The 22,500-nt window shown below is 22.5% G+C and overlaps 11 protein-coding genes across 11 annotated transcripts in view; 6 read left to right on the plus strand and 5 right to left on the minus strand.

Moving 5' to 3' along the window:
- fslH (G-protein-coupled receptor family protein) overlaps positions 1 to 647 on the plus strand; it is a gene marked incomplete at both ends in the record, with an annotated part of 2,183 nt that extends 1,536 nt beyond the window's left edge. The window contains one exon of the mRNA XM_638792.1: positions 1 to 647. This exon is cut by the window's left edge and continues 1,059 nt beyond it. Within this exon, the coding sequence (XP_643884.1) occupies positions 1 to 647 (647 nt within the window).
- Positions 648 to 708: 61 nt separating this feature from the next.
- On the minus strand, positions 709 to 2,382 carry prpf38a (pre-mRNA processing factor 38; the record flags this gene model as incomplete). The annotated part of the gene is made up of 2 exons (XM_638793.1): positions 709 to 2,012; positions 2,139 to 2,382. 2 exons carry the CDS (start codon positions 2,380 to 2,382, stop codon positions 709 to 711), a joined length of 1,548 nt encoding a protein of 515 aa, XP_643885.1.
- An 884-nt stretch (positions 2,383 to 3,266) lies between these two features.
- Positions 3,267 to 5,421, plus strand: DDB_G0274775 (hypothetical protein; the record flags this gene model as incomplete). The annotated part of the gene is made up of 6 exons (XM_638794.1): positions 3,267 to 3,287; positions 3,471 to 3,602; positions 3,865 to 4,218; positions 4,369 to 4,740; positions 4,830 to 4,889; positions 4,984 to 5,421. The coding sequence occupies 6 exons, from the start codon at positions 3,267 to 3,269 to the stop codon at positions 5,419 to 5,421; spliced, it is 1,377 nt and encodes a 458-aa protein (XP_643886.1).
- Positions 5,422 to 6,448: 1,027 nt separating this feature from the next.
- On the plus strand, positions 6,449 to 7,312 carry ctnA (component of the counting factor complex; the record flags this gene model as incomplete). Its single annotated transcript, XM_638795.1, has 2 exons — positions 6,449 to 6,581; positions 6,669 to 7,312. 2 exons carry the CDS (start codon positions 6,449 to 6,451, stop codon positions 7,310 to 7,312), a joined length of 777 nt encoding a protein of 258 aa, XP_643887.1.
- Positions 7,313 to 8,161: 849 nt separating this feature from the next.
- DDB_G0274777 (DEAD/DEAH box helicase domain-containing protein) lies at positions 8,162 to 13,829 on the plus strand (the record flags this gene model as incomplete). The annotated part of the gene is made up of 2 exons (XM_638796.1): positions 8,162 to 11,349; positions 11,501 to 13,829. 2 exons carry the CDS (start codon positions 8,162 to 8,164, stop codon positions 13,827 to 13,829), a joined length of 5,517 nt encoding a protein of 1,838 aa, XP_643888.1.
- Positions 13,830 to 13,928: 99 nt separating this feature from the next.
- Positions 13,929 to 14,614, minus strand: cbpK (calcium-binding protein; the record flags this gene model as incomplete). Its single annotated transcript, XM_638797.3, is given in 2 exon segments — positions 13,929 to 14,279; positions 14,387 to 14,614. Coding segments are annotated over 2 exon segments (579 nt in total).
- Positions 14,615 to 15,046: 432 nt separating this feature from the next.
- DDB_G0274357 (calcium-binding protein) lies at positions 15,047 to 15,741 on the minus strand (the record flags this gene model as incomplete). The annotated part of the gene is made up of 2 exons (XM_638798.1): positions 15,047 to 15,376; positions 15,514 to 15,741. The coding sequence occupies 2 exons, from the start codon at positions 15,739 to 15,741 to the stop codon at positions 15,047 to 15,049; spliced, it is 558 nt and encodes a 185-aa protein (XP_643890.1).
- A 439-nt stretch (positions 15,742 to 16,180) lies between these two features.
- DDB_G0274355 (hypothetical protein) lies at positions 16,181 to 16,766 on the minus strand (the record flags this gene model as incomplete). The annotated part of the gene is made up of 2 exons (XM_638799.1): positions 16,181 to 16,300; positions 16,389 to 16,766. The coding sequence occupies 2 exons, from the start codon at positions 16,764 to 16,766 to the stop codon at positions 16,181 to 16,183; spliced, it is 498 nt and encodes a 165-aa protein (XP_643891.1).
- Positions 16,767 to 17,047: 281 nt separating this feature from the next.
- DDB_G0274779 (hypothetical protein) lies at positions 17,048 to 18,336 on the plus strand (the record flags this gene model as incomplete). Its single annotated transcript, XM_638800.1, has 2 exons — positions 17,048 to 17,548; positions 18,169 to 18,336. The coding sequence occupies 2 exons, from the start codon at positions 17,048 to 17,050 to the stop codon at positions 18,334 to 18,336; spliced, it is 669 nt and encodes a 222-aa protein (XP_643892.1).
- Positions 18,337 to 19,105: 769 nt separating this feature from the next.
- On the minus strand, positions 19,106 to 20,287 carry DDB_G0274353 (hypothetical protein; the record flags this gene model as incomplete). Its single annotated transcript, XM_638801.1, has 1 exon — positions 19,106 to 20,287. The coding sequence occupies one exon, from the start codon at positions 20,285 to 20,287 to the stop codon at positions 19,106 to 19,108; it is 1,182 nt and encodes a 393-aa protein (XP_643893.1).
- Positions 20,288 to 21,893: 1,606 nt separating this feature from the next.
- Positions 21,894 to 22,500, plus strand: part of catA (hypothetical protein) — a gene marked incomplete at both ends in the record, with an annotated part of 1,572 nt that continues 965 nt past the window's right edge. Inside the window, 2 exons of the mRNA XM_638802.1 lie at positions 21,894 to 22,336; positions 22,418 to 22,500. The exon at positions 22,418 to 22,500 is cut by the window's right edge and continues 965 nt beyond it. Of these exons, the coding sequence (XP_643894.1) occupies positions 21,894 to 22,336; positions 22,418 to 22,500 (526 nt within the window). The remainder of the gene's footprint in view (positions 22,337 to 22,417) is intronic.

Here is a 22,500-nt window from a genome sequence, read left to right on the forward strand (position 1 = left end):
TTGGTATTTGTTTAACCATGGGTACAATATTAATGATATTAGTAATGAGAGAGATTTATGTAATTGTAAAATCAAATTCAACTTCTTCCTCCTTTTCCTCCTCCTCCTCCAAATCCAAATCCAAATCCAAATCTTCAGATTCAATATCATATCTTAAACTTCAAGTTAAACCAATGTTAAATATTATATTATTTTATTTTACATTTCTTTATCTTTTCCTATTTGTTCGTGTTATCAATAGTAGATATCAAGAATATGAAGATTCAGCAATTCCCTATATGCTTTGTTTAGCAAAAGGCGGTGGTGACTCTTGTCGATTAAAAGGTCCATCTGCTGGTTCATTAGGTTATTTCGCATATTGTTTACGTATCTATGGTATTTATCTTTTCATAATTTCTTTCTTATCATCTCGTACCATAAAGATTTGGAAAGAATCAATCATTTTAAATAATGCTTTTGTTACTCCAATCATTAAATTCATTGATTCTTCCTTCAGTAATAGATTCTCATCAAGTAAAAATACCTCTACTACTCAAAATTCAACTTTAAATAATACTGAAAGTGATACAAGTAAACGTGGTAATTCTTCTGCTGTTTCCATAAATTTAGAATCTAGAAATTATAATACTGATGATGATGATCTTTAAATAAATAAATAAATAAAATAAATAAATAAATGTTGTAATAAAAAAATAAAAATTTTAAAATTTATTTCAATGGTTTTAAACCTAATTTTGCTCTTAATTCATTCATTTGTTCAATTTCTGTTTTTTCATTGGGTACATTATTATCATTGGCTGTTGTAGTTTGTTGTTTTTCATACTTTGAGATATCTTTTTTCTTTTTTACACTTGTTGAAATTGATCCTTCTTCATTGTCTGATGTTGATGGTGACGATAGTTTTTTATCATTTTGAGAAGAAATATCACTATAATCTCTTTTATATCCATTTCTATCCCTAATTGATTTATTTCTATTGTTGAAATCATCTTCATTATCATATCTATCTTTACTTTTATATCTATCATATTCATCTCTATAATTTCTATCTCTTTCACCTTCTCTTTCCCTATCTCTTTCTCTATCCCTGTTTCTATACCTATCCCTATCCCTATAGCTATCGCTATCTCTATATCGGTCATCTCTATCCATTCTGTAGTATTCATCCCTTTTAGGTTCTCTATCTATGTCTCTATATCTATCTCTATCCCTATCTCGATTGGAGTCTTTATGATATTTTGTGGATCTATCTCTATCATTGTCATCATATTTGTAATTATCTCTATCTCTGTAACTATCTCTATCTCTATCTCTGTACTTATCTCTATCTATGTATCTTTCCTTTTCCCCATCTTTATTATCTTTTTCTTTATATCTTTTATTTTCATTTTCGTTTTCATTTTCTTTATGTTTTTCTTTATGTTTTTCTTTATGTTTTTCATTTTCATTTTCATTTTCAATGGTGGTGGTGGTGGTGGTGGTGGTGATGGATGATGATGACGATGATGTTGTTGTCGATTTTGATTTTAATTTTAAAATTTTATCATATTCCTCCTTTTCAATTTGTTTTAAATCTAATAAACCCAAAGCCAATAGAGGTGATTCTCTTTCTTTGAGTAAAGATTGTTGAATTAAATTTGCTCTTGAAGGTATATGAGGTAATGCAATATCACAAGAGTAATTAGTAGTAAGTAACTCCTCAATGAATTGATCGACGAAAACCTTTGTTGAACCCATATCAGTTTTTCTTCTTAATGCTCTAAAATCTTTATATAATGGATCCAATTGATTATAGATATCCACTGGTTTGCCAACCAATCTTAAATAGATTGCCCCTAAAATTCTAACATATTTAAAATCTTCATTCTCTATAAACTCTTTAATTATATCCATCTCTGGTTGAATTTGTAACATCTTTAATAATAAACATAAAAAATGTGTTGGTTGTTTGTTACCTCCAAAACAACCACCATATGATTCTAATGCCATAGCTCTATCTACTAAACTTTCCTCTTTTTTTTTTTAAAAGAAAAATAAATTCTAATTAATAAAATAAAAAATAAAGAAAATAAAAAATAAAGAAAATAAAAAATAAAAGAATAAAAGAATAAAAAAATAAAATAAAAATAGTTACTTACCATTTAAACCAATACATTTTTCTTTCCAATAAGGATGACTTTGAATTTTTATACGTGTAATTTTTTCAATTAAATTTCTTGGATTAACACCATGAATTGATTTTATTTTTAATTTTCTTTTTTCATTGTTTATATTAGATGATGATATGTCACTTTGGTCTGTATCATTCTCTGATACCTCTGAATCATTATCATTTTCACTTTCATCTTCACTATCTATATTATTATTGATATCCTCACTCATTCCACTTGATTTTTTTTTTTTTTTTTTTTTTTTTTCTAAAACAATAAATTCCACAAAATTTTTTTTTTTTTTTTTTTTTTTTTTTTTTTTTTTTTTTGAAAATTTTTTAAAGTAAGAGATTTGCCAAAAAAAAAAAAAAAAAAAAAAAAAAAAAAAAATTCTGTTTTGGGATGAAAAAAAAAAAAAAAAAAAATAAAATAAAATAGAATGGGTGAGGGATAAACAATTAAAAATTGTGTAGATAAAAAAAAATTATGGCAGTGGAATATTTGTTTAGGAATTTATCGATTAATTTTTTTTATTTATATAATTGAAGATGATAATTTTTTTTTTATTTTTTTTTTATTTATTTTTTATTTTATGTTTTATTTTTTCAAATAATGATATTAATTGATTTTCATTCATTTGAATGGATTTTATATTTTCAATTATCAAATAAATCTGAGGAAATAATTAAAAAAAAAAAAAAAAAAAAAAAAAATCCAATAGAAAATAAAAAAAAAAAATAAAAAAAATTTTTATTGCCGTTAAAGTTTGGGTTGCCAAAATTTTTTTTTTTTTTTTTTTTTTTTTTTTTTTTTAAGTTTTTTTTTTTTTTTTTTTTTTTTTTTAATTTTTTTTTTTTTTCCAAAACATACACACATAAAATTTATACATATAATTTTTTTTTTTTTTTTTTTTTTAATTCAAACTCTTGCACATATTAAGAAAGTTGTACATATAAAGTGATAGTTAGTAGAATAGTAATAGTAACAGTGTAAAAGCTTTTTTTAAAAGAAAAAAAAAAAATAATAAAAATAATAAATTTAAAACTTGTTTAAATAAAACTACAAGAAAAAATAAAACAAAACACCTGTATAATATAAAGTAAAAAGAAAAAAAAAATGTCAGAACCAGAATTAAAGGTAAGTTAAACTCTTTATTTTCATCAAATAACTATTAGATTATCTAATACAATTCTTTTTTTTTTTTTTTTTTTTTTTTTTTTTTTTTAAAAAAAAATATCTTTTTTTTTTCTATTTTTATTTTTTTTTATTTTTATTTTTATTATTATTATTATTATTACTATTATTAATTAAATTCTTTAGGTTTCAGTATCACAATTAGCACCAAGTGACAGAGAAGGTTGGTTAACAAAACAAGGTGGTTCAATTAGAACATGGAGAAGAAGATGGTTCGTTTTAAAAGGAAAAAAATTGTTTTATTTCAAGAGTAAAGGTGTAAGTTTTTTTTTTTTATTATTTTTTTTATAACACAACAAATTTAAAATGGATCACGATAAGAAATTTTTATTTGAATTTCCAAAAGCAAAAAAAAAAAAAAAAAAAAAAAAAAAAATCAAAAACCAAAAAAAAAAAAAAAAAAAAAAAAAAAAAAAAAAAAAATCAAAAACCAAAAAAAAAAAAAATCAAAAAACCAAAAAAAAAAAAAAAAAAAAAAAAACCAAAAAATGAAACTAATCGAAAATGTATATTATTATAGGATATTGAAGCAACAGGTTTAATTGAATTAGAACAAAATTCATTTGTAAAGGAAGAAAAAGATAAAGATAAGAAAAAGAAATACATGTTCACAGTTGGAACATCAAAGAGAGTATTTTACATATTTGCAGAGACTGAAACTGATATGAAACAATGGATGGAGTCAATTAAACGTAATTTAGATGGCGAAGGTGGCATGAAGAGTGGAGGTAACGATATTGTTTCTTCACCAAAAATCAACAGCGAACCAACACCAAAAGTAAACCAAAATGGATCAGCACCTGAAAAATCATCATTATCATCACCAAGATCAAAGATATCAAATGCCAAATCAATCATTCCATTCTTAAGAGAAGTAAGTACTATATATATCATAATTTTTAAAGAGTTTCAAATCATTTAACCAATATTTTATTATTATTATTATTATTATTATTATTATTATTATTATTATTATTATTATTATTATTATTATTATTATTATTGTTATTATTTTTATTATTAGGAGGAGAGTAAAGTACTTGAATTTTGGCAAATTTGGTCAGAATCAATTCCACCACAATCAGATTTACAAAGTGGAACAGCTATTGAATTCCATGTAGCAACATCAATAGATATGCAAAAGTTAACATGGAGAACTGCAGGTCCACAAAATATTTTCATTCAAAAGATGGTAGATTTCTTCTGGAATGTAGGTGCGCCAGAAAGTGAAATCGATAGATTAAATGATGTAGGTGCAATCATTAACCCTGTAAAGATTGGTTCTTGGATTGATATGTCTGATAAAGGTGGTATGGATGGTGGTTGGTATTTCCCTGTTGATATTCCATTAAAATTAGCTATTGAAGCTTCTGATGCTGGCGAACCAACTCGTAAAGTAATTATTGGTTTTTATAAGTCTTTTTAAAACTTTTTTTTTTTTTAAAAAAAAATATTAATATCCATATGTTTTTTTTTTTATAATAGTTATCAGAATGGGCAGAATCAAATGAAGTTGTAAATTGTTATTCAATTGGTCGTGATATGGTAAATATTGATTTTTAAAAAAAATATATGTATTTATAAAAATAAAAAAAGTGCTAATTGTTTTTAATTTTTTTTTTTTTTTTTAAAAAATAAGGGTGCTGCACCACCAAGACAAACTGAAACTAGATTTAAATTACCAGGTCCAGATTTTATAGCACAATTAAATTTGGCAGTTGATGCATTCAAAACCTTTGAATTCCCACCAATTCCATCAAATGCATTGGAAATTTTATATCAAAGTTCAAATACTTTAGAGGCTGGTGGTTTATGTCTCAGTGTAATTACATCAAGTGAAGGTTTCGTTAGATTAGGTCTTTTAATTCCAAAACCAACTCGTGATGTTGTTGGTCAACTTTGTGAAATTGGTCAAGCTAACAGAGAAAGAATCTCCAAATTTGAAACAGCATTGGGTGGTTGTGGTCCAGCATTTGTTGAATTCCAATATTTACAAAAAGGTTTTGGTTATACAGTCTATAAGGAAGGTTTCGATATTGTTTTCCATTATATGGTTGGTGAGGATCAATCCGAATAAAGGTTTCATCTTTGTCAATTTTCCTTTTTGATGTTTACAATTATCCCTTTTTGACAAATATAAATATTCCCGCTTTCATCAATGTTTAATAGTAATCATCTCGATATTTCAAGATCTTTTCAAAATTTTGGATTGATTTAAAAAAAAAAAAAAAAAAAAATGAAAAAAAAAAAAAAAAAAAAAAAAAAAAAAAATGAAAATTAAATTATAAATAAAATAAATAAATCTGTATTGTAATACGTTTTTTTAAAACCATTGTTTTATGGTTGTATTATTTGTTTATTTTTTATTTATTTCTTTTTTCGATCTTAAAAAAAAAAAAAAAATCCAGATTTCATTTCTAAATAAAAAAAAAAAAAAAAAATTAATAAATTTCAGGAAATAAAATGATTGTTCGCAATGAGGATATTTAATAAAAATTCCCCATCAATTTATTTGATGTTTAAAGAAAAATCTTTTAATAAATAAAATTTTTTTTTTTTTTTTATTTAATTTTATTTTATTTTATTTTGTATTTTTAGAAAAAGTGAAAGAGTTTTAACAATGCCGAGAAAATTTCAAATATCATTCGGTAAATTGTATCTTGTTAAATTAATAATAAAATTAAATTAATTTTAATTTTTTTTTTTTTTTTTATGAAAAACTAAAACAATGAGCAATAGTTTTTTTTTTTTTTTTTTTTAAAATAATAGAAAATTAAAACAATGCACAATAGTTTTTTTTTTTTTTTTTTTTTTTGATTGCCCATTAAAAGATTTTTTATTTTCAATATAAAAACAAGTAAAAAAAAAAAATTTTTTAAAAAAATCTATACCCAAAGGGTTTCTAAATGGTCATGATGATTTCAAAAAAAAAAAAAAAAAAAAAAGATATTTTCATTGATTTTTTTTTATTTTATTTTTATTTTTTTATTTTTTTTTTTAATAATTATTTTTTTTTTTAAAAAAAAGTTTAAAAAAGTTTTTTTTTTTTTTTTTTATTCACTTTTCTAAAATCCAGAATTGGTAGATATATATATATAATAAAAATGAATAAATTATTTTCATTAATTTTAGCTTTATTCCTTGTCAACTCCGCTGTTGTCTCTTCACTCGACTCATGTAGTATTTGTGTTGATTTTGTTGGTAACTCACTCAATGATCTTTTAAATATTATCCTTAGTAAGTAAATTATTATTTTTTTATTTTTTATTTTTTTGTTTTAAATATTTACCAATTTTATTTTTTTATTTTTTATTTTATAAAAAGACTCTGGTGTTATTGGTACCTGTGGTGATCTTTGCTCAGCTGTTCCAGGTGGTCAAATTGTTGATACCGTTTGCGACTTATTATGCGATTATGTTGGCGTTGATGAATTTATTAAACTCATTTCAGATGTTGACCCAGATCCAATTTACATTTGTGAAAAGATCAGTGTTTGCAAAACCAACGATAACGCAGCTGCTTCATTAGATTTAGTTCAAATTAACCCACAAAACGGTACTGTCGGTGGAACATTCACCCTCTCAATTGCTTACACTGTTACCAACACCATCGCCACTGGTCAATTAGCTTTCAATATCATCGATCCAACCGGTAATGCTTTTGGTGATGCCGTTTTATTAGTTCAACAATCACCAGAACAATACACCCAACAATTCCAATTCCAAGCTACCCCATCAGAACAAGAATCATTCCCAAATGGTTTATACACTGTCCAAGCTCTCGTTTGTGAAGGTTCATGTGGTTCACCACATCCAAACACTTACACTCTTGCCAACGGTACCACCACTTTCACCATCTCTGGTGCTGATTCTTCATCAATGTCTGGTGCTGGTTCTTTCTCTGGTTCTTCCCAATCAACCCAAACTGGTGCCGCCTCTGGTTCAGGTTCAGGTTTTGCTTTATTTTAAAAAAATACTTATTAAAATAAATATTTAATTTTATAATTTTTTATTTAATTCTATAAATAACTTGGATTTTTTTATTTTTTATTTTTAAAATTAAAATTTTTTTTTTTAAAACCAATATTCCCTCTCGTTTTTTCAAAAATAAAAAAAAAAAAAAAATAAAAAAAATTAAACGATTTAGATCCCCAACTCTCTATATCTAAAAAATGTTTAAAAAATTAAAAAAAACTTATTCCATAAAAAAAAAAAATTAAAAAGAAAATCATATTTTTACGAAATCTATAAAAACCGGATTTATAAATCTGTTTTTTTTTTAAACAACCAACCACCCAACTTGTTATTTAAAAACAAAATTAGTTATGTTTTGATTAAAACTAAATAAAAATAAATTTTTATGTTTTAATTTAAAAATTCTTTATGTATATTTTTATTAATTGTTTTTTTATTTTTTTTTTTTTTTTTTATTTTTTTATTTTAATTCCAAGAATTAAAGTCATGACCAACCAACAAATAATTTTTTCACAATTTGGAAAAATAAAAAAAAACAGAATGGTTACACTCATTTTTTTGAGTATTTTAGAGCTCTATTTATCTACTAATTCATATTAAAAATAAATAAAATTAGATAATTTTTTTAAAAAAAAAAATATTTAAATAAAATAATATTAAAATTTGTAAAACATTTTTTTTTTTTTTTTTTTTTTTTTTTTTTTAATTTGCCAAATTTAAATTTTTTATTTTTTATTTTTTTTTTAAAAAAAAGGAGGTCAAAGAAATAATATTTCATTCAAATAATATTTCATTCAAATAATATTTCATTCAAACAAAAAAAAGAAAAATTATTTACCGATTATGAATTTTTTTGAAAAGAAAAATAATAATAATAATAATAGTAGTAATAATAATAATAATAATAATAATAATAAAAATAATAATAATAAAAATTTAGATAAAAATAATAGCAGTGATAGAAATAATAATAACAATGGTGATAAAAATAATTTAAAACCAACACAAAAGTCATTAATAGATTTATGGTTTCAAGTTGATGATGAAGATGAAGAATACGAATTGAGTTCATTGAGTAATGATGGTGGAAGTAGTTTTAATAGTTTTAAAGTAAACAATAGAGATACTAGTATAGGAAGTGATATTTACTCGAAAACAATTACACCTTCATCATTGGCTTTATCAACTTCATCATTGATTTCATCTACTTTAACACCACCAACACAATCACCCCCTTTTTCAAAGAAAAATGAAAAAACATCCTCTTTTCTTAATTCTCCTTCTTCACAAAAGTCAAAATCAAATAATTCAAATGTAAAAGAAAAACTATCACCACAATATTCAAGTAGTTCACAATTAAGTGATTTCTTTAAAAAGAAAAAAAGGCCATTACTTGATAATAATAATAATAATAATAATAATAATAATAATAATAATAATAATAATAATAATAATAATAATAATAATAATAATAATAATAATAATAATAATAATAATAATAATAATACTATTTCTTCATTAAATACGAATAGTAACAATAATAGTAGTGGTAGTAGTAATGGTAGTAGTAGTAGTAGTAGTGGTGGTGGCAATAAAAGCAGCAATAATAAAAAACAAAAAGTTTCACAAAGTACATCATCGACCAGTTTAAAGGAGAAACAATCACAACAGTCTATTTTATCATATTTAAATCCAACACCATCACTCCCAACCCCAATTTTTGATAAACCTATTGAAAGATCAGATTCAAATTTAGCGACTAGTTCATTTTCAAAATTAAATTTTGATGATATACCATTAGATGATGAAGAACTTTCTCAAAAAATTAATACACCATCACCAAAATTAATTCTTAAAAACACCTTTTCATCAACTCCAACACAAAAATCACCATCTTTATCTTCAACACCACCAAACAAAATCAAAATCACTGACAAAAAATTACCAAATTCATCATCATCATCATCATCACCACCACCGTCATCAGCAAAATCAAAGTTATCACATCGATCACAATCATCTCCATTATCACCATTAATTACAAATCTAAATCAAAATAAATCAAATGAATTTGATGATATTAATTTTAATTTCAATATACCATCACCTTTGAAAGAAATTAACAATAAACCAAATATAAAATCAAATAGCAAAGAGACCTTAACACCACTGACTCAAATTTTTCACTCTTCATCACCACCACCATCTATCATAATAGAGTCATCGCCATCGGTTTGTTTTTCACCAACTCCTACAAAAAATCAATCACCAACTTTATCAAATTTATCACCTACATTCAGTTTTTTATCCGATACATCACCAGTTAAATCTCCATCGCAATTATTTGAATTTACTTTTGATGATCCATTATCCCCAAAATTAATTAGTTCAAATAATAATAATAATAATAATAATAATAATAATAATAATAATAATAATAATAATAATAATAATAATAATAATAATAATAATAATAATAATAATAATAATAATAATAATACTAATACTTTTATTTCTAAAAATAACTTAATCAATTTATTTAATGAACAATCCAATCAAGAAAATGTTTCGACCACCACCACCACCACCACCACAACAACAACTTCTACATCAACAAATAATAATAATAATAATAGATATGAAAGAGTATTGATTATAAATGTTTTTTATGAAGTTACCCAAATATTTAATAATAGCAATGATAAAATCCATAAAAAGACATTATCAGGATTTAGTGAAAGTATTGGAGAGAGTAGAGAGATTCAATTGCTTGATGAATGGATATATACACCTGTTAGACCTGGTGATATAGTCAATGTAATAGGTGAATTTGATGACAATGGTGAGATTATCATTAATAACATTCAGAACCTATTGATTTTACATCCTGATATATTGATCACTGGTACAGAGTTGGGTGGTAGTTTAACTTGTACAAGAAGATCAGTATTGAAGGAACAAATAAGAGTAGGTAATTCAAATTCTTCAACCGTTCCGATATTTGGTTCTATCGTTCATGAAATATTTCAAGAATGTTTAAAAAATAATAGATTTCATTTAGATGATATTAATACTTTTAAACAAGAGATAATTGGAAAATCAACATTTCAATTGGGTTTATCATCTTTAGGTGAAACTCAAGATACTGCATTAAATCATCTTGAAAATTGGCTTCCAACTATTGATAAATTTGCTAAAACTTTTATTCTTCCATCATCATCATCATCTTCAGCATCTTCTTTAAAAAAGAATTTAATTGAAATTAATTCAGAGAAATGGCATCTTTCAATTTCAAAGATTTTAGAGATTGAAGAAAATATTTGGTCATTAATGTATGGTTTAAAAGGTAAAATCGATTCATCTTTAGAGATTAAATTAGTTAAGCAACAACAAGATGAAAAACAATCAAAACAATCAAAACAATCAAAGAAAAAGAAACAACAAACAACATCACCTAATAATAATAATAATAATAATAATAATAATAATAATAATAATAATAATAATAATAATAATAATAATAATAATAATAATGGACCTACCACTTGTTATTTAAATGTTCCATTTGAGATTAAAACGGGTAAACCTTATCAAATACCATATATATCTCACAGTTCACAAGTGTTAATTTACACTTTATTAATGAATGATAGATATGATCAAGATATTGAAATGGGAATATTATATTATTTGAAAAGTCAGGAATTTAAAAGTGTTGGATTAAACTATGGTCTATTACATCCAATTCTATTCGAAAGAAATCAAATTAGATCATTGATTGTATCAAGAAATCTATTGGCTTACTTTTTAAATTTAAATTCTCAACCACTCTTAAAACCAAATCCAATATTACCTGAAATGTTACGTGATTATCATAGTTGTACCAAATGTTACTCAATTGATCCTTGTGTTTTATATCATAAAGCAATTGAAAATGGTGATCAATTCACTAGTTCTTTAGGTGATTTGTTTTTAGAAAAAACAAATCATTTAAGTTCAATTCATATTAATTATTTAAAAAATTGGAATAAGTATGTGTTTAATAATAATAATAATAATAATAATAATAATAATAATAATAATAATAATAATAATAATAATGATAAAAATAATAGTAAAAATAATATTAATATTAATAATATCAATAATCTTTTATTTTTAATTTTTTTTTTTTTAAAAAAGAATTATTTCATTAGAATATAGTATTAAAAATAATAAAAGAAAATTAATTTGGAATAAATCAAGAAAGTTTGGAGAGAAAAACAATTCATGTATTGGTGAATTAATATTAATCAGTGAGGAATATAGTGAAATAACTGAAACATTTAGTTATAGATTTAGAGTGAATCCTGATAAATTATTGAATTCATCAATTAGTGAAGGTGATTATTTACTCATTAGTGTGGAGGATAAATATTATGGTATGGGATCTGGTCAACTTTCAAATATTATAAATGACATTATAACTATAACTTGTAGAGAGAAATTAAGTGAACCTCCTTCACTTTTAAGTGATTATACTACTCCTAATTGTAATAATAATGATCCATCTTATTTTGGAAATTATAGAAATAAACCTTTAATTTATATTGAATATGAGGATGCTGATCAACAACAACAACAACAACAACAACAACAACAACAACAACAACAACAACAACAACAACAACAACAACAATCACAAAAACAACAAAAACAAAAACAACCAAACTTTACTCAATTAAGAGGATTAAATAATTATGTTAATAATTCTAAATTAACACCATTCAAATGGAGAGTTGATATAGATGAACAGTTATCAGGATTATCAATAGTTAAATCAAACCTTTTTAATTTATTCTTAAAAGAGAATCAAAAGTTAAGATCATTGATTGTAGATTTAGAAGCACCAATTTTCGACAAATTAGAGCAAGAAAATTATTGGAAATCAATTGATTTTCAAAATGATTATCCATTGTTAAATATTGATCAAAGAAATGCAATCATTAAAACACTATCTGCCAAAGATTATTCATTGATACATGGTATGCCAGGTACTGGTAAGACAACTCTAGTGATCTCTTTGATTCATATCCTTTGGAGATTAGGTAAAAAGGTTTTAATTACATCATTCACTCATACGAGTTTAGATCATTTATTATTGAAATTTAATAAACAATATCCAAATATTGAAATGTTAAGAGTAGCCTCCTCTTTAAATCAAATCGATCCATCCCTACATAGATTTACATTGGAGAAGCAATCCTTTGGAAATATTACACAATCTAAACAATATTTAGAGAGACAACAATTGGTGGCCACTTCTTGTTTGGGTATCAATCATCAATGTCTACTAAAGATGCAATTTGATTATTGTATTATCGATGAGGCATCAATACTTTCACAACCAATTTCAATGGGTCCAATACTTAAATGTAAATCATTCGTATTGGTTGGTGATCATCATCAATTACCACCCATTGTCAATAATAAAGAAGCTGGAAAATTGGGTCTTGATATTAGCCTTTTCAAACAATTATCAACCTCTCATCCTTCTTCTGTCTCCAATTTATACCATCAATATCGTATGTGTAATTCTATAATGTCCTTGTCGAATCATTTAATCTATAATAATAGATTGGTTTGTGGTAATCAATCAATATCAAATCTTTCATTACAAACAAACTACTACCATAATAATAACAATACCACTCATATTGACCTTTTAGATCATATCAATAATTGGCCACAAATAATTTGTAATCCAAATAGTTCCGTTATTTTTGTAAATACTGACCAACTTAATAACTCGACTGAATCTTCAAATGGTGATTTATTCTATAATCAAACTGAAGCTAATATTGTGGCTATCTTAACAAATTGTTTAATCAATAAATTAAATATTAATCAATCTCAAATTGGTATTATCACTCCAATTAGATTTCAATTAAATTTTATTAAAAAATCAATTTTAAAATATTTATCAATAGAAAATAATAATAACAATAATAATAATAATAATAATAGTAATAATAATAATAATAATAGTAATAATAATAATAATAATAATAATAATAATAATAATAATAATAATAATAATAATAATAATAATAATAATAATAATAATAATAATAATAATAATAATAATAATAATAATAATAATAATAATAATAATAATAATAATAATAATAATAATAATAATAATAATAATAATAATAATAATAATCAAAATAATAATCAAAATTATTTAAAGAAAATTGAAAATTTAGATATTTTAACTATTGATAAATTTCAAGGAAAAGATAAAGATTGTATTATAATTTCATTTGTTAGATCAAATGAAAAAAAAGAAATTGGTGAATTAATAAAAGATTGGAAAAGAATGAATGTAGCTTTTACTAGAGCAAAAAAGAAGTTAATATTTGTTGGAAGTAAATCATCTTTGTCAAAGTTCCCTTTCTTTTTAGATTTCTTTGAATTTCTAGATTCTAAAAATTGGATTTATAATTTAAATAATAAAATTCAATTTTAAAAAAAAAAAAAAAAAAAAAAAAAAAAAACAAAACAAATATGTTTGCCCCTTTATAAGGGTATCTTTAAAAAAATGGATATTTTATCGGTTTTTATTTTATTAATATAATGGCATACATGGGCTTTCATAAAAACATATAACCTTTACAAAATTTTCAAATTGTGAGGCTGATTTTATAAACTCCTCACGAGACATTCCTTTTTGATAATCTGCAATATGACGACACGACGTAATAAAGACTGCTTAGTCAATAGCGTCATTGATTGAATAACCTAAACCTTTACCACAACATACAACTATATTAACTAATTAATCTACCTCTTCTCTTTCAAGATAACCACTTTTATCACTATCAAACAAATCAAAAAAGATTCCTAATTAATCTAAAGTTGGCGCTTTGGCCATTAAATATAATGCTGTTATAAACTCTTTTACATCAATTACTCCATTCTATTTTTTTTTTTTTTTTTTTTTAAACCAATTTTAACAATAATTAAAAATTAATATAAATTAATATGTATTTTTAATTATTACACTAAATACTAAAAATTACTTACACCATCAGAATCAAATAATGTAAACATTCTAACCATCGAAGCTTCATCCCAATTACTAAAACGAACCTTGAAGAATTTGATAAACTCCTCTTGTGAAAAACCAGATTTTTTATCAGATGCTGCTGCTACTTTAAAGTCTTTAATTAATTGTTCAATATCCTCTGGAGTATATTTGGTTTTTTTAATTATTTCTTCTTTCTCCTCTTTTGATAGTTTTGAATTTCCCATGTTTTAAATGTATTGATTTTAAAAAAAAATAAAATTTTTTGAAAGTTTTAAATAACAACTTAGAAAGTTTTTTTTTGATTTGTTTTTTTTATTTTTTTTTTTCAAAAAAAACATTTAAAAAATATCTTTTCAGCAAAATTTTTTGGGTTCAGATTTTTTTTTTAATCATTTTCATTTAACTTTTTTTTTTTTTTTTTTTGGGCAACCCAAAAGTAGTTTTTAATAATTTCATTTTGAATAATAAATGATAATAAAAAAATTATTATAAAAATAATCATAATAATAAATTTCTAAATAAATTATTATTGCATAATTTAGTTTTTTTTTTTTTTTTTTTTTTTTTTTTGAGACCATATATAAGAATATAATCTTTAACCCCATTTTTTTAATAATTAATAGTAAAATAATTTCATTTTTTTTATTATTTTTATTTTAATATAATAATTGTTTGCAAGGGTTGTCATAGAAACATATCATTCTAACGAACTTGTCTGATTGAGAAGCTGATTTTACAAATTCTTCACGAGAAATTTTTATGGAAGTGATAGAATAAACAAAATCAATTGCTTCACTTGTTGTGTAACCCATTGCACTGCTACATACAACTACAATATTAACTAATTTTTCAATTTCTCCAGCTTCAAGATAACCACTTTTATCACTATCGAATAAATCAAATAAAAATCCTAATTTATCTGTAGTTGGTGCTCTTGTCATCATATAAAGAGCTGTAATAAACTCTTTAACATCAATCACACCATTCTTTTTTTTTTTTTTTTTATTATTATTTTTTTTAAAATTAATAAGTTTTAAAATATATATATACATATTTTTAAATTAATAAGTTTTAAAAAACATATATTGGTTTAAATAATTTAATAATATTATAAATTACTTACACCATCAGAATCGAATAATTTGAACATTCTAACCATTGATGCTTCATCCCATTCGTTGAAACGGATTCTGAAGAATTTGATAAATTCCTCTTGTGAAAAACCAGCTTTTTTGTCTGATGCAGCAGCAACTTTGAAATCTTTTGTTAATTGTTCAATATCACCAGAGGTATATTTGGTTTTTTTCATTATTTCATCCTTTTCTTCTTTGGATAGTTTTGAATTTCCCATTTTTGAATGTAATTATTTACAAAAAAAAGAAAAAAATAATGATAAATAATAATAAAAATTAATAATAAAAAAAAAAAAAATGATTTCTCTTTCCAAAAAAAAAAAAAATTCGATAAGTTGAAAAATCTAAAATATTCACCACTAAAAATAAAAAATTACAATTTTTTTTATTTGAAAATTTTTCTTCATAAAAAAAAAAAAATCGCTATCAATTTTAAAATTATTATAATTAAAAATTAATAAAAAAAGTGGAAAACTCAATAATTGACCATATTTTTTGAATCTTATAATTTAAAATTAAGAAAAAGGAAAGAAAAAAAAAAATATAAAAAAATATAAAAAAAAACCTCTTAACTGTGTGGATTGAGTTTGGTACAAAAATTAGGTTACAAACAATCCTTTTTTTTCATTATTATTGCGCCATACGTATTTATTAAATTTATTCTTGAATAGCGATATCAGAGCATTGATAAAAATCTGGCTCTGGTTCTCCTGCATTATTACTTATATATCTAACTCTTAATACACAACTTTTGCAAGTTTGTGTTGGAAGGGTAACCTATTTTTAGATTTATTTTAATTAGTTAATTTGAAATGAAAAAAAAAAATAAAAATAAAAATAAAAATAAATATAATAGTAAACTTACTGAAACACTATAATTGGTTTGAGTAACCATATCCCAAGCATTGAAATCATCAATTGTTGGACTAAGTACAATATAGTCACCATTATCGCCATCGTATGAGAGTGAAACATCTAAATAACCAGGATTTGGTTTATACCAATGATTGTAATTTTGTTGGAAGAAAACTTGGATGGTAGATTCAGGGCTATATGATTTAACTGGTGCTCCAGTTGTTGTATTACCACAATTACTACTAACTCTATAACATGCGTTGTCACCTGGTTGAATTGGAACTCCCCAATTTGGTTCTCTTTGTGGTGGATCAAATAAACATAGATGTGCTAAAGCAAAACTATTTAACTGTAAAATTATAATAATAGCAACAATATATTTTATCATTTTGAACAAATAATAAATAAAAAATAAAATAACTTTTTTTTTTAGTTTTTTTTTTTTTTCAGAACACAACAGAAATTTAAAAAAAAAAAAAATAAAAAAAAAAAATGAAATGGTTTTGGAAAAATCATTCGAATGCATCATTCGAATAATATCAAAAAAAAAAAATCAAAAAAAATCAAAAAAAATCAAAAAACCACTGTTTGAAAAAAAACTAAAAAACTAAAAAAAAAAAAAAAACTTTTTTTTATCATAAAACCATATACAAAAAAAAAGTATATAGAATGATTAAATATTCAATTTTATTAATTTTATTCATTGGTATCCAAAGCATTTTATCATCATACAATTGTTGTGTCCCAAGTCAATGGCAAGGTTCATCATTGAGCTATGATGATTCTGGTAGAGAGTTCACAAAGAATTATTATTATGACGCAGATAAATTATTAGTTAGAATCGATATAATTTATTCAGATGGTAGTTTTAATCAAAGTACATACAGTAGTTATGCAAGTTTAACTCAAACAGGTACAGAATGGGTAATGAATAATTTGGATGGCACTTGTTACCAAACTGGACCAGATTTTTGGAATGCTCAATGTTTTGGTGATAAATATGGTGTTCCATTCTCTAGTTCCACCAACAAAATCAATACTTTCTCTAACCCATCCAATGGAATCACTGTTATTACCGATATATATTGTTTACCAGTTTCAATTACCAATAAACTTGCAAACCTCCAATTTAAATTTTTCAACACTCAAGCTCATGTTTCTGATGAATCTGTGTTTAGTGCCCCACCAGCTTGTAGCAGCAGCAATAATTAATTAAAATTTATTAATAGCGTTCAAAATAGAAATAAAAAAAAACTGTTTTAAAAAGTGATAAAAAATAAAGAATTATTCCTTTTGGAATATTTTCTCAAACTACACTTTCTATTCATTAATGTTTTTGTTTTTTTTAACATCTTTAAAGGGAAATGAATTATAAAAACTGAAATTATTTGGATTTGGAATAAAAAAACCTTCTATTTTAAAAATAATAATTTCTTTTTTTTTTTTTTTTTTTTTTTTTTTTATGGGTCGAATATAATTTGAAATTTGGTATATGGAAGTAAATGATATTTTTAATGACATAAGATAATTTTGTTATTAATTCTTTTAATTTTCTTTTAATTAAAAAAATAAAAATATCGTGATATTTCCAGCAAAGCAAAACTTTTCGAAAAAAAAATATATAAATTTTTTTTTTAAAAAAAAATAGTAAACAGATTTATAGTTATTTAAAAAAAAAAAAAAAAAAAAAAAAAGAAAGAATATGAAAGAATTAAAATTATTATTTTTATTAATAATTGTTGTATTACAATATTGTATGGTAGATGGCGCAGTAATAAATTTTGTACCAGTTCTATCAGACTCAAGATAGTAGTGTTGAACAACCAAATTCATCTTCTGCATCATCCTCTTTAGAGGGCTTAAATTGTACTGAACCATATCAATATCAATCAAAATGTTATGAAATTGCTTCCGAAGCTTATACTATAAGTTATTGTTATGATCCAAATTATAATTAATTTTATAAAAAAAACTAATAAAAAATCCATAATTTTGATATCTAAAGTTTTAGGGATTTATTTATGTTTCAGTGAGTTATTAATATATCCCTTTTTTTTTTAAAATGAATTTTAAAAACAATTTATAATAATTTCTTATTATTTTTATTGTAATTTACTAAAAATTATTTATTTATACAAAAAAAAAAAATAAATAAACTTGTTTTATTTTAAGTATTTATTGAATGAAATGATAATAAAAAACAATCAAAATAAATATTATAATATATTATTGACTAAATATATTAATATCTGAATAAATGTTATGAATATAAATAAAAAAAAAAAGGTAGTAAAAATACCTTTTAATAAAATCAAAATAAAACCAAAGTATAGAACAATAAAAAAAAAAAAGTAAATTAAAACTTTGAACCTTTTGGGTCTTTTTTATTTAAATTTAAGAAAAAAAAAAAAGGTTTTTTTTTTTTTTTTTTTTTTTTTTTTTTGTTAATTTTATTATTATTATTATTATTATTATTATTATTATTATTATTATTATTATTATTATTATTATTATTATTATTATTATTATTATTATTATTATTATTATTATTATTATTATTATTATTATTATTATTATTATTATTATTATTATTATTATTATTTATTTACTATTATGTTTTTTTTTTTTTTTTAAAACTTTTCAATTTCTAGTGATATCATATTTTTGTGTTTATTTTTTATTTTTCATATATTTTTTTTTTTTTTTTTTTTTTTTTTTTAATATTTATTAAAATAAGGTTGCAGATTTAAACTGTTTACTAATTGAAAGTGTTGGTGGTGGTGAAATTGATAGTAAACCAAGCTCAGCGCCTTGTTGGAATAGATCGCTTTCGGTGAATGCTTGGTTCATAGTTATTGGATTATGAGTACGTATTGGAGGTGTCAATGGTTCAGAGCCATTGAAGCAATTCAATGGTGAATAGCTATGAATAAAAAGTGGGATTTTCATGTCAAGTGTTCCATCGCTATGATTTTCGGTAATAGTATCTATGGTTTGACTTAACAAAATATTATCATTACTATTACTTTCATCCACTTTGGTGTTAATGTTATTATTATTATCATTATTATTTGAATTATTATTATTATTATTATTATTTGAATTATTATTATTATTATTATTATTATTATTAATGATGGTAGTGATGATTTCACTACCCTTTTCACTACCACTGATAGCTCCTTGCCCATTATTATATGAAGGCGAAATGGAAACCCTACTTTCAAAGGTATCCAAAAAACTAATTGTTTGTGGTTGGGATGATGTTGGTGTTTGCGTTTCTAATTTACATTTTAAAATATTATTGACAATATTGTTTGGTGTTATATATTCGGTGTTTATATTTTCATTATCATCGATCTGTATCTCATTGTTTCGCAAATTTGAACAGGATTCGATATTTATCGCTATTTTACTATTGTTATTGTTAACAAGTGAGTTAATGTTATTTTTACTATTTACTTTACATGTCATTATAGTTTTATTATTATTATTATTATTATTAACTTTACTATTATTATTTAAAAAACTAACCAATTTAGGTTTGGTTGGAGTTGGTCTAATGCTAACAAGTTGTTGTGGAGAGCTTAATGATTGTCTTATTGGTGGTTGAAAATTGTAGTCATCATTTTTGTTGTTGTTATTATTATTGTTGTTGTTGTTATTATTATTATTACTATCTACAGAATCATCGTATATATTAAAAGAATGTAAGATGATAGTTTGAATTTCATTTCCTGCTTCCTCAAATAAACTCTCTTCAACAAATTTTGTACAGTTGGTTGATGTTGATCTAGAGTGAGAGGGTTTCCATGGTTTGGGTGCGACAATCTTCTCCAAGTTATTATAATCTATACTTATCCCATGGTCACCCATAAAGGTACGAGGAGAAAATGACCTGTTTGGCATTATTTTGTTCATTCCTTTATATTTTTTTGTTTTTTCTTTATTATTTTACTTCTTTATTTTATCTTTTTTTTTTTGTATTTTTATTTTTTTTTTTTTTTTTTTTTTTTTTTTTCTTATAATCTTTTTTTTTTTTTTTTTTTTTTTATTTGTTTGTTTGTTTGTTTATTTACAAAGGTTGGGAGAGTATTTAAATATTTTCTCTTTTCTTTTTTTATATTAAAAAAAAAAAAAAAAAAAAAAAAATTAGTTCTTGTTTCTTTAAAGTCTGGTAACAATAACGGCGAGGAAAAAAAAAAAAATAAAAAAAATAAAAAAAGAAAATAAAAAAAATAATAAAAAAAAAAAAAAAAAAAAAAAATAAAAATAAAAATAAAAAGTTGTTTTTGATGGCACTTACATTTAATTTTTTATTTATTTTATTTAAAAACTAATATATACAATTAAAACTAAAATAAAAGATTTTTTTTTTTTTTTTTTTTTTTTTTTCCTAAGGTTTATTATTACTATACAAAAAATTTATTTACTATACATATAAAACAAATAAAACTATTATTATTACATAACAATATAAAAAAAAAAAAAACAAATATTTATTACATATATCATATATGTATATAATTTATATTGTACACAAAAAAAAAAAAAAAAAAAATAAAATAAATAAAAAAATAAAAATAAAAATAAAAAAAAAAATAAAGAAAAAAAAAAGAAAAATTTAATTAAAATAAAATAAAAAATTAAATAAAAAAATAAATAAAGTTGAAAAAATCTTTTTATGTTACTTTAACACACCACTCACCTTAAAAATTTTTTTTTGTGTGTAAAATTTTTAATGTTGGAGGTGTTTGCTTTGTTTTTTTATTTTTTTTTTTTTTTATTTTTAATTTTTATTTTTATTATTATAATTTTATTTTATTTTATTTTATTTTTATTTTTGCCCGAAACAATACTAATTATAAAAAGTAATAAAAAACAACAAAAAAGATGAGAACCCTTCTATTTTGGTTAGATTATATTTTTTTTTTATTATTTTATTAATAGAGTGTTCCTTTGATTGTTTGAAATTTATCCGATTTTTTATTATTTTTATATTTTTAATTTTATTTTTTTTGATTTTGTCCAAATAAATTAAAGGAAATTGGAAAATATTAAATCCTAAAAACCTACAAATTTGGATTTTAATTTAAAAAAAAATAAAAAAAAAAAAATCAGGAATAAAAATTTTTTTTTTTTTTTTTTTTTTTTGTTACTTAAAAGTAATTAAAGTTTTTGGATGAATTCATTTCCAATAGGACATAAATTACTTCAAAATATCCATAGTAATTACTGTCTCTTCTCAAAAAGGAAATGAATTGTGCAATTGTTTTATTTTGATTTTTGATTTTTTTATTTTTTTTCATTTTTTTATTTTATTTTTATTTTTTTTTAATTTTTTTTTTTTCAAATTAAATTTTTTTTTTTTTTTTTAAATTTCAAAAATTTTTTTTTTGATTTTTTTTTTTTTTTTTTTTTTTTTTTTTTTCTTATTTCATAAAAATTTTTTATTACTTTTTTTTTTTTTTTCATATATTTTATTTGGGAAAAATAAATAAATAAATAAATAAATATGTCAGCTCCAGTTTTAACCACCAGTAGTGGTTCACCAATTGATAACAATTTAAACTCAATGACCGCAGGTGTTAATGGTCCAATTTTAATTCAAGATTTCACTTTAATTGATAAACTTGCTCATTTCGATCGTGAACGTATCCCAGAACGTGTTGTACATGCTAAAGGTGCTGGTGCCCATGGTTATTTCGAAGTTCCCTCAAGTGATGTACCAAAATGGTGTAAAGCTAAATTCTTAAATAAAGTTGGTAAGAGAACACCAATCTTCACCCGTTTCTCTACTGTTGGTGGTGAAAAAGGTTCATCCGATTCTGAAAGAGATCCAAGAGGTTTCGCTGTCAAATTTTATACTGAAGAAGGTAACTTTGATATGGTCGGTAATAATACTCCAGTTTTCTTTATTCGTGATCCATCAAAATTCCCAGATTTCATTCATACACAGTAAGTAAAAAAAAAATAAAAAATAATAAAAAAATAAAATAGATGCTAATATATTTTTTATTTTTTTTTTAAAAAAATTAGAAAACGTAATCCACAAACAAATTGTAAAGATCCAAATATGTTTTGGGATTTTTTAGGTCAAACACCAGAATCAACACATCAAG

This window comes from Dictyostelium discoideum (assembly GCF_000004695.1).
Source record: "Dictyostelium discoideum AX4 chromosome 2 chromosome, whole genome shotgun sequence".
Classification (NCBI taxonomy): Eukaryota; Evosea; class Eumycetozoa; order Dictyosteliales; family Dictyosteliaceae; genus Dictyostelium; species Dictyostelium discoideum.